Genomic DNA, 18,940 nt, shown 5'->3' on the forward strand with positions numbered 1-18,940 from the left:
CACTCCTTGGAAGGAAGGTTGGGCAATCCTACTTCCGTAGTGATACTGCCTCGAAAACCCAAGGAGGGGTCGCTATGAGTCGGGGCCAACTCAACGGCACATAACAACAACAACAACAACAATATATATATGGAAGAAATGTTCCTTCAAGGGAAAAGAAAGATGATTTTACTAGCAGCAAGAACAAGTAGATGCTTCCATTAAAAGGGATTGTGCTAAAGAAGTGGCATTAGAAATATATTGTGGTAGAAAGTAGTCAGTATGAAAGATCTCACTGAGGAAATGATTACATGCCACAGATAGATACACAGACATGGTACAGCAAATGAAGTGAAATACATAGATGATTGGTCAGTATGGATGAGCTATTTTTACAGTTCTTGCAACTTTTATTTAAGTTTGAAATTGTATCAACGTTTATAACCTAGTGCCTAAGGCATTTGACTGCTAACCAGAAGGCCGGTGGTTCAAACCCACCAGCCGCTCCTCAGAAGGAAGACTGGGCAATCTATTTCTGTAGTGATACCACCTCAGAAACCCAAGGAGGGGTCACTATGAGTTGAACTGATTCAATGGCAGTAAATTTTTTTTGGGGGGTGTATATATGTATATACATGTTTAAATACAGTTATCCTTTTTAAAGTATATGTATAACAGTATTTTTAATGTCTTTTGCATACCTGGCTATTTCTTCCTCAAACCAGTAGTCACAGAAATGGTAAACTTCTGTTAAATGTGTTCAGAGCTGTAAAAGCAAGAAAGTCACTGCATAGTAACATTTCACATGGAGTACAATGAAGAACATAGTATGTAATTTCTTCTCTAGGAAAATCTACACTAGCTATTCATATCTGATGTGATGTGATCCATCAATTAAATAACTTTATTAAGCAGTGATTGTTATAAAAGCGGTATCTGGGATTAAAACTAAACCATTCGAAAAGTAGGAAGCTTAAAAGAAAATTTAAGGAAGTCGTTGTTGTTGTTGTTGTTGTTGTTATGTGCCATCAAGTCGGCCCCGACTCATAGAGACCCCTCCTTGGGTTTCTGAGGCAATATCACTACGGAAATAGATTGCCCAGTCTTCCTTCCTTCCCAATCATAGCATGTAAGTAATGTATTCATGGTATGTGCTCCAATGACACATTAGACCTGCATAATTGTATTTCTGCTTATGACCAGTGTTCATTCTAAGATTTAGAGAAGTGAATATCTTCTAATGTATTTTCAGGAGGACGAGTGTTGCAGATTCCTCGGGCTAAAGTTGAAGATGCTGGAAGATATACATGTGTGGCTGTGAATGAAGCTGGAGAAGATTCCCTTCAGTATGACGTCCGTGTACTCTGTGAGCATGTTTTCCTTAGTTTATTTTGCGTTCCTTTACTAAAAAATATTTCTGAGGAGTTAATGTTTGCAAGATGTTGCACCAAACAATTTAGAGCTACAAAAATCATTAGAAACTGATAGTTCACACAAGGAGTTAGTTGTCTTGATTTAAAATCTAATGGTAGAGTTGGCTTTAGTCATGTCTGACTTCTGTGGTCAAAACCAGTCTTTGCTTTTCTCTTGGCTTTGATTTTCTGTTTTAGCTTCACCCTCAGGTAGGTATCCCATTGGGTGGCAATATGGCCCCTAGCAGTTGTAGGAGCTCTGGTAGCATAGTGCCTAAGGCACTTGACTGCTCACCAGAAGGCTGGCGGTTCAAACCCACCAGCCACTCCTCGGAAGGAAGGTTGGGCAATCCTACTTCCGTAGTTATACTGCCTTGGAAACCCAAGGAGGGGTCGCTATGAGTCGGGGCCGACTCGACGGCAAACAACAACAACAACAACAGTTGTAGGTTTATATATGCCAAATGAAAGGTTTTCTTGCCCAGTATTTACAGTTGATTCCTAGAACTGAATTTCCATAACTTTAATTGGCCAAGCATGAGTCACATATCATATCTGAACCAATTACAGTAGCCAAGATATTGTAATATTCTGATTGATAAAACCTAGTTTCTATACCTACTGTTGTGAATGCCTGAACTGAAAGTAGAAGTGTCCTTCAAGGGAAAAGAGGGGTGATGTTTCTAACAGCAGAAGCAAATAGAAGCTTCCATTAAAAGAGGTTGAGCTAAAGAAGTGGCTGTGGGAATGTATAGGAAGTAGTCAGTATGAAAGATTTCACAGAGGAAGTGATTACATAATAGAAATATACTCTCAGAGTATAAAATGACACAGATTTTTATTCCAGGTGATTAAAATCCTGTTATACACCTGGGATAATAATCTCAATGCCATTTTATACTCTGAGAGTATAATACTTCATATCATATAATAAAGATAGAAGGCTTTGGAAAAGGACCAGATTTGGGAAGGGAGAAAGTGAATTTTGTTTTGGATTTGTTGAATTTGACCTGGTACCAGGATTCTTTTTTAAATCTTGAATGAGCTGTTGGAAATTTGGAACTACACCATAGGGGACAGAACTGGACTTAGAGTATATATTTGAGAATCATTTACAATCAAATAGCATTGGATGTCTTGAGATTTCCAAAAGAGGGTTATTAAATAACAGCAAAAAAGTCAAAAGAAAATCAGTGTGGGATCATTTATAAGTAGAAAAATGAAAAAAAATGAAGTAAAAGGAAAAACGATCTGAGGAGTTAATGAGAACCAATAAACTACAATGTTGCAGATCAAGGTAGAGAAAAGGTTATCAAGGATTGAGGAGCTCAAGTGCCACAGTGCCCAAGGCATTTGACTGCTAACCAGCAGGCTGGTGGTTCAAACCCACCAGCCTCTCATCAGAAAGAAGATTGGGCAAGTTTAAAAACTGAGAAAAAGGTCATTTGGGTTTAAAACTAAAAAAGCATTGGTGAAATTGAAATGATCATTTTAGGTAATATGGTATAGTGCAAAGACAGAAAAAAAGGATAGATATTGAGCAAGTGATCATGAAATAGAAGAAACAAATATAGTGTTCTTAAAACATTTCACAGACAGGAAAAAGGTGGAATAGAGTTTGGGATAAATAGCTTATTGGGATTGAACAGAGATATTTGAAGAGATATTTCAGTTTACCTATACAGCAAAGGAAATGATTGAACAGAATTGGAAAAATTGAAGTTTCAGTGTGTTTGTGGAGGGAGGAGGGAGTTACTGATGAAATAAGGTCCTAGAAGTGAAAAATGAAAGAAAGAAACTAAGAGGAGTAAAGATAAATTTTAGACCAGTAAGAAGGGATATAAAAGAACTCATATCAAAGTACTCAGTCCTATCCATTAAATATGAGAGTAAGAAAGAGTGATGGGGATGGGATATGGGCTTTTGCCACTGTCAGGAACATAACAGACAATCAGCTGTTGAGGTTGGAGCCATTCGACTCTGAGTCAGTGCATTCTGAAGTCACACTCAGTTACCTGGGGGCAGAGGGAGAGAAAATAGATGTGGTCTTCTGAGAGGGAATGTGCATTGTGGTAGCACTAGAGGGTGAAAGAGAATAAAAAAGGGAAGGGAGAGAGAGGAAGGCTGGAAGAAGAATGATGGGCTGATTATAAAGAGAGAGGAGTGGAAGGACTGGATTTCTCAGAACAAATGAAGAGTAGCTTATAAAGGAAGACCTACAAGATGTGGAAAATAGAAAATACTAGAGTTCAAAATTTACTTGAAAACTGTATGTTGATTCTTACAAGGCACCTTCTAAGAAAGGGCTGGTGATCTACTTCCAAAAAGTCACAGCCATGAAATCCTTATCGAGTGCAGTTCTACTCTGCAACACATGGGATTTTCATGAGTTGACACGGATTCCATGTCAGCTGAGTGTTTGTTGTTTCTTTGTTTGTTTTAGTTTTTTTAGTTAATGCAATAGGTTAGAGGAGGAAGAGATCAGAGCAAAGAGCTGCTGTGGAGGCCACTACATATCAGATGCTGAACCAGTAGGGTACCTCTTGGGGAAAAAAAAGAAAAGAAAAGAAACCAGAACTCATTACCATCGAGTTGGTCGGACTCATAGTGACCCCTCCTTGGGTTTCTGAGGTGGTATCTCTATGGAAGTGGTTTGCCCAGTCTTCCTTCTAAGGAGTGGCTGGTGGATTTGAACAACCAGCCTTCTGGTTAACAGTCAAGTGCCTTAGGCACTATGCCACCACAGCTACTAGTACCTCTTTCTGTTTCAGCTCCAGTCAAAAGTTAGGAGAGCATTAAGTCTTTATGTCTCAATATTTCATTTAATTAGTTTTTACAGTATCAGGTAGTCATAGTATCATTTAATCAGAAATTCAAATGTATTATTTAACTATATATAGTTCCAGTTATATATCTTACATTATTTAATGTATACTCAATTTTGGAATGTGTATCTTTTTAGAAGTAGATGACCCCATCTTCCTTCTCCAGAATGGCTTGTGGATTTGAACCACCAGCCTTCTGGTTAACAGTCGAATGCCTTAGGCACTGTGCCACCAGAGCTCCTCAATGTATATTAAAAACTATATAAATTTAATGAAAAACATACATACAAAATAACATTGCAATCCTATTATGTCCTTAATTATTTTCCTTACAGATTTTCAGTTTAGATTTTGATAGGCCCAATTATCACAATACTGTATCTACTACATTAAACATTCAGTCTTTACTGATTGCTTAAGGTACAATACATCTTAAGGAATAAATCATAAAATAACCAAGCTTTCAAAACAAAATACAAAATGACTATTTCCTTTGAAAATGATTTCTTCATTTACAAAAGAAGCCAAGACATGCATTCCTTCCTTACTTAGCTTTTCTATTTTTAAAAATTCTGTGCAAATGTGACTTCTCATAACTGACTGATCTATTATAAGGTAGCCATATACCTGTATTTTACAGTAATATTGTAAATGAGGATGAATTTGTGTAGAAAAATATAGAGCAAGACTTCTCACACTTTAATGTGCATAAGGATAGGCTGGAAAGCTTGTTAAAACACAGATTTATCGGCCCTCTCTTAGGATCCTTATTTTGGTGAGGATGAGAATATACATTTCTAATTGATACTGATGCTGTTGCCATTGATACTGATGCTGGGAAACAAACTTTTCATAGCCCAAAGAATTCCTTGAAAATGATACCAAATCTGAACATGTACAGTTTAAAAGATCTGCTTTTTCAGTCTGTACTAGATGATCAAATAGGCAAAAATAGACATAAATAGCATTTTATTCCTATGTGAAAATGCTATTTGTATGTATGCTTGAAAATCTACAGGCACACTGGAAGCAGGATAAGATACATTAGGGAAAACTGTGATTAAGCTAAATTGGAATAAACCTATGGTAAGGGTTAGTCAAAGGTAGTTGAAGAACAGAAAGAGAAAAAAAAATGTCAAATTGAGTAATTTTTATTGCCGACCTAATTAAATAGCATAAAATGTCACTGAAGATTATGGATCTCTCCTTCAAGCTGTTTTGCTACTATTATGCCAAACTTTTTAAAACTACCAGAAAACTAGAATAATTTGGAGAACACATTTTCCATCAATATGTCTTTGCAATTATTTATTAGTGCCACCAGTTATCAAAGGAGCAAATAGTGATCTCCCTGAAGAGGTCACCGTGCTGGTGAACAAGAGTATACTGATGGAGTGTTTATCCAGTGGCACCCCTGCTCCGAGGAATTCCTGGCTAAAAGATGGACAGCCTTTGCTAGAAGACGGCCATCACAAATTTTTATCTAATGGAAGAATTCTGCAGGTAAAAGCAAAAATTGAATTTTTTTTTTTAAAAGCTATTGGACTTTGTACTTTATTTTTTTTTTCACTTTGACAATAATTTTTATTGGTTTATCAACATTGTATTTATAAAAACATGTAACCATCCAAGGTAGATAAAATTCTTTTTTCTCATTTACCCTATTCCCACTACCCAAGGCAAACATTGCTAAAAGTTTTGTGTGAATATTTTCAGAAATTGTGTCACATATGCATACATGCATTTGTACACACACACGGATCTATTGCTATTGAGTAGATTCAGACTCATAGTGACCCTATAAGACAGAGTAGAACTGCCATAGGGTTTCCAAGGCTATAATCCTTATGGAAGCAGACTGCTGTGTCTTTCTCCCATGGAGTGGCTGGTGGGTTTGAAATGCCAGTTTTGGGATTAGCAGGTGAGTGCTTAACCATTTTGCCACTAGGGCTCCCCCTGACACACACGCTTAAATTTACTACATAACATGATCCATGTGATAAACCCAAATTATAAGCAAATTACTTATACAATCTTTGCATTGTATATTTCTTGTGGTAAAATTTAGGTGGTTCCTTGTAGATTAAAATTTGTTTTATATTGGCAAATGGTTAATAATAATAAGTAGCAGTGAAACCACATAAATATCCTGGATTGCTGTTCACTAATAAACATGTCTATATTTTTATTTTCAAAGGTCCTAAAAGAAAGTTATAGATATAACATCAACTGTTTTGTTAGTGGGAGCTCTGGTAGCATAGTGGCTAAAGCACTTGACTGCTAACCAGAAGGCTGGCGGTTCAAACCCACCAGCCACTCCTCGGAAGGAAGGTTGGGCAATCCTACTTCCGTAGTGATACTGCCTCGGAAACCCAAGGAGGGGTCGCTATGAGTCGGGGCCGACTCGACGGCACATAACAACAACAACATTTTGTTAGCATATAACTTAATTAACTACTTCTTGAACACTATAAATAATATTCTACTAGCCCAAAAATGTAAGCATAACTCTCAGTATATCTAATACTAGACACATCTCATAGAGTTTTTCATATAAGAAGAATAAAGTTTATTGCCTATACTTAACCATGATTCCTCAAAGTAGTTTCTAAACATGCATATTTCTGCTTGCTGAGCATATTACCTCTACCAAAACACTTAAATGTCTCTGTTCCTAGGGCCAAAGGAATATATAGATGGATAGAAATTTAGGCATAGTAATAAAGAAAAATATAATTGCTATATTAGTTAACAATTTCTGTGTGAACCAAACCACCCCAAGATTTAATTAATTAAAACAAGAAGTGTTTATTTAGCTGACAAGGTTTCTGGTCTCAGCTAGCCTTACTCCTGTGACTGCAGAGAGCTGTGGATCTGCTGATCTTACCTGGCTCTCTCTCATATCTATGTCCTCAATTGCAAAACTGGGATGATTCTGTCCCATATGATCTTTCATCTACCAGCAGACTCTCCTGGTTAGTAACAAGGTAGAAAGGGCATATGTCTCCTTAGGGTTTCTTTAGTGTCACTTCTGTCACATTATATGGTCAAAACCAGGGACAAGACCAACATAGATTTCATATCTTTACTTCACATCTTGTTGGGTAGAACTTAAGTCATATTACAAGGGCTGTGGATAGGGATGTGAGGGAATAATTTGAGATACCTTTGTAGTCAGTCTACCACAGCTATCTTTAAAACTGCTCTTTCTGATTGGAAATCTTTATAAATAGTTATTTGATTGGCCTGATCTATAAATGTCAACATCAACACTATTATGTATGAAATATTTTATGTTCATCTGATACTAACTAGGAAGAATATACATTGTATGTGTTGTGTTCCTAATCCTACAAATTGATGAAAATTATGACAAATTGCTTGATTAAAAATGTCAGTTCGAATTTCTCCATTTTTCTCTTAGATTCTAAATACTCAAATAACAGATATTGGCAGGTACGTGTGTGTCGCGGAGAACACAGCTGGAAGTGCCAAAAAATATTTTAATCTCAATGTTCATGGTAAGAACTCAGTTCCAAAAACATCTGTCATAGTACTCATGAGAAAGCAGAAAACCCATGTTTTAGATTATGTAGGCTTATTTCGTACTTTTTAAGTTGGACAATGTGTAGTGCCTTTCCGTCTTAGCTAGTAGGATTTATAAAGTACAAATCTTCTAGAATGCCCAATTTTATGTTATTTCAGTCCTTGTGGTGTAGTAAATTACCTGGTATGGCTTTTCTAGCCATAAGTCTTTGTAAACTCCATGGTGGAATTTGTTGTGAGCAACTGAGGAGCTCCTGATTGTTAAAGTTATCCACCTGGGGTATTTCTGTTGTGGGTGGCACAAAGCAATGTTCTAGGAAGTTCGCTCTCTCTCAGGTGTTTGGAATACTGATGTTATGATTGGTCAGTTTGGCCACTCTGCCAGGCTCAAAAGGAGCCGTCTTAGAGGCAAAAGGAGTCCCTCTGACTGCTGGCTGAGAAGGATGTGCTGCTGAGAGAAACATGTTCCTGAGAGACACACAATTTCGAGAAGGAGACACCGAGAGACACACATTGCTGGGAGATAGACTTAGAGAGACTGTTGGCTGAGAGACAGTGGGCATTTTTCCTGAACTTAAATTATAGCCTGGTGCTTTCCTAAAAAACCTCATAATCTGTGAGTTCTGTTTGGCCACTGCGGCAAATTATCAAACCCAGCAGAGAGCGGGTAGGTGCTGCAGGAAGAACAGTTGGTGTCAGGGTTGGGGAAAGGGCTGGAGGGAGGCAGCATGTCTGGCCTTGCAGAAATAGGCCTTGGGCTGCTGAGGGTGATTCTCTCTTCCTCTCGGGTGATTAGAGGAGGTCAAAAGATGTGACCTCCTTGCCCCCTTAGCAGTTGGTGTCAGAAGTGGGATTTGTTGCAGTGGCTCCTAGAAGTGACTTACAGAAGAATGGGACTTCATAAAAGAAAGAAGGAAGAGGCCTGGGAAGTGAAACTTTGGATTATTAGGTGGTTACTTTGGTTGTTGTTACCTTTTAAAGGAGATAATTGATTTAGAGGCAAGTGCTTTTGGTTACACCCAGCCAAAGGCCCAAGGCCATATACATAGAATGGGATGGTAATCAAAGTGAAGTGATGAACCAGGAATGTCTTAAAAAGGATTATGTGTTTTGGATTATGTGTTTATCTGAATATACTAAGGCTATTGAATGTTCTCTTACCTGCTTGTACATTAGATGTGATTATGGGGTGTGGATAACAGAGAGCGTGTAAGTCCGCCTTCAGCTGATACTTGATTGGATATGTTAAAAGAGGAAATAGAATTTGCCCAGAAAAAAACACAGGCTTTTGTTTCAAGCCCTTTGTGTAGAGTATTAGGGGCTTAGGTAGAAAACCTGAGTCCTAACCAGAACTACTAAGAGAACAGGAGATCTGCATTTGAAGATAAGACCTACAGGAAAAAAAAAAAACAAAAAAACTTCTTCAAGCAAGCAGATAGGCTTTGGGTGCATCAGGGCAGGAAAGTCATGGTCCATGAGAGAAACCCCTTCTAGGACTGAAAGTTAAAGGAAGCCAGTGAGCAGTAGGCTTGTATATTACTCACTTGTGACCACCTGGGTCCACTTGAGTGGAAATGGGGGGAGGTGCAGCAAAGAAGAAACAGGCTGAGTTTCTTTGACCTAGGCCACAGAGGCTGGTGATGAGAGGAAGGGTTGGCTGGTCTGAAGTGCAATGAGTTGTGAGCCTATGGGCATTGAAATAATCCCTGAGGACTGAGGATGTGAGAGAATGTGCTGGCTGGTCTAAAGTGAAGGGAAGAGTGTGACTCCCAAACTTGGCAGCTGGTACCCATGACCTAGCTGGAATGGCTAGGGCTGACCTGACCAGAACCCAACCAAATGAAGAGGAAGATGTTTGACACTGAGCTGGTGTTAAGTTGCTGCAACTTGAAGCTGCTTGCACTGGGCTGGACTTTGCCTGTTTATGGATCTAGATGCCTGAAGTTTCCAAGTAGAACAGAAGATTCTCCAAAGAGAAAGGACCATGCTTATGTCCTCAGAGTACTGGTTTGATAGGGATGGGCAAATTAGGAATTGGCTGGGGAAGATAAAGGCATGAAGTGACTGGCTTACACACTTTCATGGGTGTGGTTATTCTTAAATTGACGGTGAAGGGGATGTTAATTTTTGAAGTATAAAGGGGATAATGGCTAGAAAAGCCAGGGGGTGGCCTGTGGTGTAGTAAATTACCTGATATGGCTTTTCGAGCCATAAGCCTTTGTAAACTCCATGGTGGAATTTGCCATGAGCAACTGAGGAGCTCCTGATTGTTAAAGTTATCCACTTGGGGTATTTCTGGTGCGGGTGACACAAAGCAATGTTCTGGGAAGTTTGCTTCTCTCAGGTATTAGAATTCTGATGTTATAATTGGCTAGTTTGGCCACTCTGCCAGGCTCAAAAGGAGGCCTCCTAAAGGCAGAAGGAGTCATTCTGACTGCTGTCTGAGAAGGATGTGCTGCTGAGAGAAGTGTGCTCCTGAGAGCCACATGCTGCTGAGAGAGAGACACTGAGAGAAACACATTGCTGGGAGAGAGACTGAGAAAGACTGTTGGCTGAGAGGCAGTGGGCATTTTTCCTGAACTTGAATTGTAGCCTGGTGCTTCTCCAATAAACCCCATAATCTGTGAGTGCTGTGTGGCCACTGCAGCAAGTTATCAAACCCAGCACAGAGAGGGTAGGTGCTGCAGGAAGAATGGTTGGTGTCAGGATTGGGGAAAGGGCTAGAGGGAGGGAGCATATTGCAGGAATAGGTCTTGGGCCTTGGGTGGCTGATGGTGATTCTGTTTTCCTCTTGGGGGATTAGAGGAGGCCAGAAGATGCAGCCTCCTTGCCCCTTAGCAGTCCCTTAAGAGAATGTCATTACTCCTACATATTTGAAAGCAAACTCAAAATTTGAAATCCTAAAGATTACAAATTTATATGACATTAGAGCCAAATATAGGTCTTACACTCATGAAAATTAATCCATCAATCCTCAGTGGAACCGCTCTCTTTCCTCAAGTCCAGAATTTATGTAGAGTTACATCCTACAGTACCTAATATACTCACAGAGGAGGAAAAGTCACTTTATGAAGTTAAAAAATTCCTGAAGACCACCCTTCCACCTAATTTATTCATCAAACTTCATCAAAATGAAATTCTTGATATATGCTAAACACTCCATAAATCCTGTTTTGTTGCTAAAAAAACAGTTGTATGTCTACCAAATTGTTTTGTTTTTCATTAGGGTACAGCTGCTTCTAGAATATTGGCAATTATAAATAATGATTATAAAAGATTTCTTTTACATATGTCATACATACATAAAATTCTAGCTCATTTTAGAAATAGATGAAATTTAAAGTTTCATAGCATCATGGACATCTTTATTTTTTCTTTTAACTTTTTTTGTGACTTCATTGACATTTTAGAGAGCAAATTCGTTTTCCATTTAGTAGTTCATACACATTTTGTTTAATGACATTGATTGCAATCCCCATAACATAATAGCTCTATTCCCACTTCCACCCTGTGGTTACCTTTTCCCTTTACTCTTCTTTCCTATGCCTTCCAGTCCTCTGAGATATCTCCCTGTGCAAATACTGCCCTTATGATCTCCCATGGTTGACTGTTCTAAGGAGTGTACCTCCCTGGTGTAATTGTTCACCTCGTAGAACTGTCTGTTATTTGGCTGAAAGTTAAACCATGGGAGTGAATTCCATTAACATTCTTTTTTGATGTCATATGTATGCAAGTATTGACATCTAGCAACATTTGGTGTTTGTATAATGGATAGTTGAAATCCTTACTATTGGCCAGAGACTTCCCACCAGTGGATACATTTAATAGTCTCTCCTATGTTTAAAAAAAAAAAAAAAACTTCCTTAAACTTAACATTCCTCTCCAACTACTCCTTATCTTTCTCCCTCATTTCAAGGCAAACTTCTCTAATAGCAGTATGTGTATAGTCTCTTATTTCCTGGCTTTTCACTCAGTCCTCCCACCATAGTTTTCTGTATTCCACCTCTACAATTCCACTGACACTGTCACTGAGTTCACCAAATGACATCTTTGTTAATAAGTCCAATGGGCACTTTCAGGCTATATCTATTTGACTCCATCTTTCCAAGCATTTTGCATTCTTGGCCCTACCCTTTTGAAAAATTATTTTCCTTTGGTTTCTGGGACACCACATCCTTTGTGTATATTCTGTCTTTCCTGTCTCTTCTTCTCTTTGCTAGTTCTTTTTTTCTCTACTCACCCATTATACTTTGCAGTTCTCAGATCTCTAGAGCTAGGTCTCTACATGATATCATGCTCTCCAAATTTTACTGTCCATTTGCAAATAGTTTCCAAAAATTTTAACTCCATCAAGGGCCCTCCCAAGAGTCCCAGACTCTATCCAAATATCTTTTTATTGGCATAAATGCCTAATAGTCACCCTAAAACAACATGTATAAAACTGAGCTCCTTACCTTTTCCCTAAAATATATTACTCCTCCAATGATCTCTGTCTCAGTAAGGAAAGCACCACAAACCACTTTTTCAAGCCAGAAACCTGAACATCATTCCTAACTTCTTCTCCTGCCTCAACCCTCCTGGGCATCACTCAGAATGTAGACATACGTTCTAAAGGCAAAGGGAAAGAAAAAAAGTGGTTTGATCAAAAAATAATTTTAAAAAAATTACTTAGGAGGCTTTTTAGCTGCCCTTCAGGTCTGGAAGTGAACCCACACCTGTGGTTTCCAGCCAAACAAAAGACAGGCATATGAGATGAACATTTATACTAGGTAGATACACTTCTTGGAGAGAACAATCGTGGGAGAATGCTTGGGGAGACAGCTCAGGAGGCAGGAGGGCATGGAGGGAAGGACACAGGAGGGGGTAACTATGGGAAGGAAGTAGGAGGGGAGCTGTTGAATTGTGGTAAATTGTAGTCAATGTCATGAGACAAAGTGTATGCGAACTGCTGTATGGAAAGTGAATTGGCACTGTAAACTTTCACCCAAATCACAATTAAAAAAAAAAAAAAAATTACTTAGGAGGCTTTTGCTGTAATCTGTGCCACCTACCATGATCTCTCACACAGATTACAGAAGATCCCATAAAATCTTGTATGTTTAGTTCTGAGTCCTCCCCCTGCCCCATCCCTTACTCTTCAAACTCTACTAACCTTCTAGATTTTATGTTCTTTTCCCCATCTGGACTTTTGCATATGTTGTATCATTGTTATGGTAGCCACATCCTGTGTTTCTCTTCAATTTAGCTAAGAATTGTTCGTATTTCAAGTCTCATCTTAAATGCACTTCCTCCAGGAAGTTTCCCTTATCTCCAAACTAGATTAGGTGTCCTGTTGTCACTTGTAATTACTAGATAGTGTAGAACAGTGACTAAGAAAAAGAACTCTAGAACCAGACTGCTTCATTTCCAAATCTGTATCTTCCAGTAACCAAACTTTGTACTCTTAGGCAAATACTAAACCTCTCTATACCTCAATTTCCTCTTCTATTACATATGGATGAGAATTGTTTCTAATATAGAAGGTTGTAGGAGGCATCAAAGACATGATATATGTGAAGTGTTTAGACCAGTGCCTGTCACAGCATAAGCACTCAAAACATTAACTGTTGTATTTAATTCTGTGTCTGGCAATCAGATCATTAAATCTCAGTATTGTCTAAATGTTTTTCACCTTGCATCCTCAGCACCTACCATAATGTCTAGCATATAGTAGCTATTCAATAAATGTTTGATAAATGGAGAATGTTATAATTAATTAATTGATTAAAAAAATCAATCATAATATTTAAAGGAAAAAAGACTTTTGGTTTTTTCATGTTCTATTTTTCTTGTTGATGTTATTTTAAGACCTCAGTCTGAATATAACAAAATACTGTATTAACTTCATTTCTTAGTTCATGTCTCATTATCTTCATTAGTCTAAGCAAGACTCATGTCTTCTTTTATTATTCATTCATGCATTTATTCATTCATTTTTAATGCCCTTCCTTACCTGCTTTTCTACTCCCCCTTCATTAGCAACTATTCAAATGATATATTTTTACTTCCATTTGCATGTTTTCTTATGAAATATGTATTGATTCATATGCATGTATTTTAATATATAAATGATATTGCATTAAAAATATTATTTTTTACTCCAGTTTTTCTCTCAGCACTACTTTTGCTTTCTGAATTATTTTTTTATTTTGAACAAGAAACTCAACGCTGTTGTTCATTTCTTAAATTTTCTTTTCATCTCAAAAGTTATCAGTCTACTTTATTGAAAAATATAATCTGTATTATTTGATAGGTGGCCTAGTATTAAATTTCTAAATACTCTTTAGTTGGTTTAAAAAGGAAGAAAGACTTTAAATAAAGGTATAATATTAAATGTAGTACTATTCAAATATTCTTAATAAAAGGTCTGAGTATTGACAAAACCATGTAAGGAATTGCCAACTGTTTTACAAATAAAATACAGAATATCTGTGTGTTAGATTGGGTTCTCTAGAGAAACACAAAAACCAGAAAAGTGTATATATATATTTAGAGAGAGAGAGAGAGAGAAATTTATCTTAGGAAAATAGCTCACAAGCGTATAGAAGCCGACAAGTCCAAGTCTCTGGAGGAGATGGGCTGGCGGCCGCTTTAGCTTCTGTAAGCGTAGGGGGCCGAGAGATTCAAGGCTGGCAGGCAGTACACTGGTTGTTAACTCCAACAAAGGACGAATCCAAGATCTCCAGGCCGAGCAGTGGGCTGCTCACTCATGGAAGTCTGTAGTCCACACACCAGGGTTCCAATCCCTCAAAGAATGTGGCTCTTCCCAGGATGTCCCTGGATATCTTGGAAGCAGGCCACACCCCTAGGGAAACTCCCTTGGGCAGACTGGCCACTCAGAACACAGTCATCTGATCCCATCATGGGAACAACCACACAGAACTGGGGTCCAGCCAAGTTGACACACAGCTCCAACTATCACAATCTGTATTTGAAAATTCTGATACTCTCTCTCAACTGGGAAAAATAAAACTTCTGGGAATGAATGTGATGAAGGCATTAAGGGATTCTAACCAGAAAGACAACTAGATTGGTTTTCATCATCCAAGTTTTAGATATTTGTGGAAGCCTATAGAGTAATTCATAGTGTATTAATGATATCATTGATTCAGTGCTTTAATGGAGTACAGTGCTTTGACTTATATTTATAAATTAGAATGATAACATCATATTTTACTTTTACTACGTTTACTATTGTAGTGCCTCCAAGTGTTATTGGTCCTAACCCTGAAAATGTGACTGTTGTGGTGAATAATTTCATTTCTTTGACCTGTGAAGTCTCTGGTTTTCCACCTCCTGATCTCAGCTGGCTCAAGAATGAACAACCCATCAACCCAAACACAAATGCTCTCATTGTGCCTGGTAAGGAATGTATTATTCTTAAAAGTTCTTTAATATGATTTGAGATGGGATGGGATCATATAATATAATAATATTCTAATAAATACTCTCATTTTTCTTTAATATAAATGACAGACATTTCATCTTAGTCTCTTCCAAACTTTTGTCTTAGTCCATTTACTTGTTCCCATTAAATGCCCCTCTTTACTCATTTAAAGCCATTAAGATAAGGGTTGTAGACTTTTGTAATTTTAGTGGGAAAGCACAATAACAAAGATCCCCTTCAACTAATTATGAGATTTAGGAACAGAACTGCTTGTTAATTCTATGGGAGTAGTAGGTTGATAAATATCTCTTGCATTGAATAAATTCTCTTGCTGTTTTTAATCAAAACTAAAGTTCTTTGAGGGTGGATGGATAGATAGATTTTCAAGCCAGAAAATGCATTTTGACATATCTTGTCTAAGTACGGTTACTATTTGCTCACTAGAAGCTGTGACAAATAGTTCTATGGTCCATGTTTGGTTACTGGCAAGAAAAATCCTGTGAATTTCTTCCTTTGTAAGGAAGTAGAATCAACTGCAAAGCAAGGATCACATAAAACTGATTTAATTCTTCCATTTTAAATATGAAACTCTTATATATCCATTTTACTCCAAGTGAAAGAACATATTTTGCTGTTTATCTTAAACAGAACAGCCTCTATATCACTCTTCAATTTGTATTATAGGTGGTCGAACTTTACAGATTATTCGGGCCAAGGTATCTGATGGTGGTGAATATACTTGTATAGCTATCAACCAAGCTGGTGAAAGCAAGAAAAAAGTTTCCCTGACTGTTTATGGTGTGTTTTTACTCTCCTCATTATTTCATTTTTAAACTGATATTAGATACTTCTATCAAGGACATTAATGAAAAAGAAAAAAAAAATCCTTCCGTTCTTGTTTCTTTCCCTCAGTACCCCCAAGCATTAAAGATCATGGCAGTGAATCTCTTTCTGTGATTAATGTAAGAGAAGGAACTTCGGTGTCATTGGAGTGTGAGTCAAATGCTATTCCACCTCCAGTCATCACCTGGTATAAGAATGGGCGGATGATAACAGAGTCTACTCACTTGGAGATTTGGGTAGATGGACAAATGCTGCACATCAAGAAAGCTGAGGTACATCTTTGATTCTTGTTTCTGTGTCATTCCTTTGTGGGATGGTGCAAGAGATAGTCCCTTTACTATAGCGAAAATAATATTTAGGGAAAAATTAAGTCTTCAATGCCATTGATCTTCTTTTCTTAAAAAAAAAAAAATGGAAGGATTGAAGAAGGCAGTAAGAACTGGGGCATTTGAACATAAGATGACTGATGATTTCGTCTACACTGGAACAGTGTGATTGGTCATCTATAACATAATGGAGCACATACAATAGTATCTTTTTCTTTTAGGTGTCTGACACAGGCCAGTATGTATGTAGAGCTATAAATATAGCAGGACGAGATGATAAAAATTTCCACCTCAATGTATATGGTGAGCATCTGCCTCTAATACAACTCTTCTTTCCCCTAGATATGCAAATGAAAGAAATTGTCTTAATTAGCTTAATGAGGACACATGATTTTCTTCTTTTTATAGTTCCACCCAGTATCGAAGGGCCAGAAGAAGAAGTAATTGTTGAAACGATCAGCAATCCTGTGACTTTAACATGTGATGCCACTGGGATCCCTCCTCCCACAATAGTATGGTTAAAAAACCACAAACCAATAGGTAATGAGGTTTTGCTTTTTTTTTTTTTTTTTGGTGGTTGTTTCTTTTCTTCTTAATTAACTAGATTTATAAACTAACACATTTTCAGTATTATGCTCATGGTTGTGTTCCCTAGAAGAAAAATTTATCCAAACCAAACCAAACCTGTTGCCCTTGAGTCCATTTCAACTCATAGCGACCCTATAGAACAGAGTAGAACTGCCATATAGCATTTCCAAGGCTGTATGTACTCTTCAGGTGAGCCAGTCTGCTACATATCTGTCCTGTGGAGTGGCTATTGCGTTGAAACCACTGACCTTTAGGTTTCCAGCTGAGTGTTTAACAACTGTGCCAGCAGAGCTCCTTTGAATAAAACTTCATGTCCTGAAATATAAACTGAAAAATGGAATAATTATTCATTTTATAAAAAAGTATTTTCCTTTATGTCCTTTATTGAAAAAGATTCATTTAAAATAAATATACAGTGGAAGAACTTGTAAGAAATATATTTCTTATATAAAGCAAGATGTTTTTATAATGAATTGTAGAGATATAAAATAAAAGCTTATGTCTGTTTTGTTCTGTTTTGTTTGTGAATACAGAAAATTCTGGCTCACTTGAAGTTCATATTTTGTCTGGAGGTGGCAAACTCCAAATTGCCCGGTCTCAGTTTTCAGACAGTGGAAACTATACATGCATTGCATCAAATATGGAGGGAAAGGCACAGAAAAATTACATTCTTTCAATTCAAGGTATGTGGAGTACACTAAGATCTACCTTCAATTTCTTTGTTATATTCTGTTTATAATTAAAAATAAGCCTACCTTTAAAGAGATATTTGATAACACAAAGATCTTTAAATCAATAAAAAAGTATTGTCAATTTTCTTTCCTACATTTACCAGTAGATTCTATTTTCATGGAAATGGACATGTGGAAAAAGAACAATGGAAATTTAGTGATCTCTATTTTTGTCCATGTTTACTAAATTATTACTTTCTATAACCTAAATGCTATCTAACTATATTTATTGATTTTAAAATACCATAATTTATTTGACTCTATCCCTGTACAACTATTCTTATTTATATAGATAAGATTTTTTTTCCATTTCTTTTTTTTTTTTTTTTGCAGTGTTTCTACCCCTCCCCTCCTACCCCTGGAAATAGATAAGTAAGATTTAATTCATAAAGATTTTGTAGTTTGTTCTAACCATAGCTAGGGGATTAGATAAATTTCAAATAAACATAAATCTTATACTCTTTTGGGATGAGAATAAGGAATATTCAGTCATCCAACAAGTATTTAGTGAGTGACTGCTCCGTTCCAGCCAAATATTCAGCATTGTGGGAAGAATTTAGATACTTTCAATTTTCAATAAACCTTGGATAATAACTTTGACCCATTATTTAAACTGGAAAGTAAGTTGAAATGCTTGTTTTTAATAATTTTATTATGGCTATCATGAAAAGTATTTCAGAACCTATAACGTAATTATAATATTTACTGTTCTGCTAAAGCTGATGTCAAAATATTGAAAACAAGAGTGAAATTAAAATAAGTTTATATGAATCAGTTGTATTTTCTATGTAATGATTGAATGCTTTGAGATTTCAGAAACAAAAGAGAAAAAAAATATTTACTTATTAGAGATATAGTGTTGGAAAGTGCATGTTCAATTATGCTTACCATATTAATGATAGTAATGCCATTTATAGTGTATGTGTTATGACCAAACATATTGCTAGGATTTATATGTACTTTATGATGTCTTTAGAATACAAATTATATGTATTTCATATATTATACATATATATGTATATGTAATTTCTATTTCAGACTTCATAAAGTCTAGTGCTTATCATATATAAGATGCTTAGTAAACGATGGCTCCTATTAACATTCTTCTTGATTTGACTTCTTTAATACTCTGAATTTGGTAGATGTAATTACCACTGTGGGAGCTCTGGTGGTGTAGTGCCTAAAGCATTTGACTGCTAACCAGAAGGCTGGCAGTTCAAACCCACCAGCCACTCCTCGGAAGGAAGGTTGGGCAATCTACTTC

General features: G+C 36.9%; 1 protein-coding gene across 1 annotated transcript in view; it reads left to right on the forward strand.

Annotated features, from left to right (window-relative positions):
• The window catches only part of HMCN1 (hemicentin 1), a 691,072-nt gene that overhangs the window by 518,794 nt on the left and 153,338 nt on the right, over positions 1-18,940 (forward strand). The window contains exons 54-62 of the mRNA XM_007937695.2: positions 1,232-1,345; positions 5,532-5,719; positions 7,641-7,737; positions 15,002-15,163; positions 15,873-15,986; positions 16,101-16,303; positions 16,579-16,660; positions 16,766-16,897; positions 17,479-17,628. Coding sequence (XP_007935886.1) covers positions 1,232-1,345; positions 5,532-5,719; positions 7,641-7,737; positions 15,002-15,163; positions 15,873-15,986; positions 16,101-16,303; positions 16,579-16,660; positions 16,766-16,897; positions 17,479-17,628 — 1,242 coding nt within the window. The remainder of the gene's footprint in view (positions 1-1,231; positions 1,346-5,531; positions 5,720-7,640; positions 7,738-15,001; positions 15,164-15,872; positions 15,987-16,100; positions 16,304-16,578; positions 16,661-16,765; positions 16,898-17,478; positions 17,629-18,940) is intronic.

The sequence above is a fragment of the Orycteropus afer genome, unplaced genomic scaffold, assembly GCF_000298275.1.
Source record: "Orycteropus afer afer isolate SDZICR_OR568_19922 unplaced genomic scaffold, OryAfe1.0 scaffold00043, whole genome shotgun sequence".
Taxonomy (NCBI): domain Eukaryota; kingdom Metazoa; phylum Chordata; class Mammalia; order Tubulidentata; family Orycteropodidae; genus Orycteropus; species Orycteropus afer.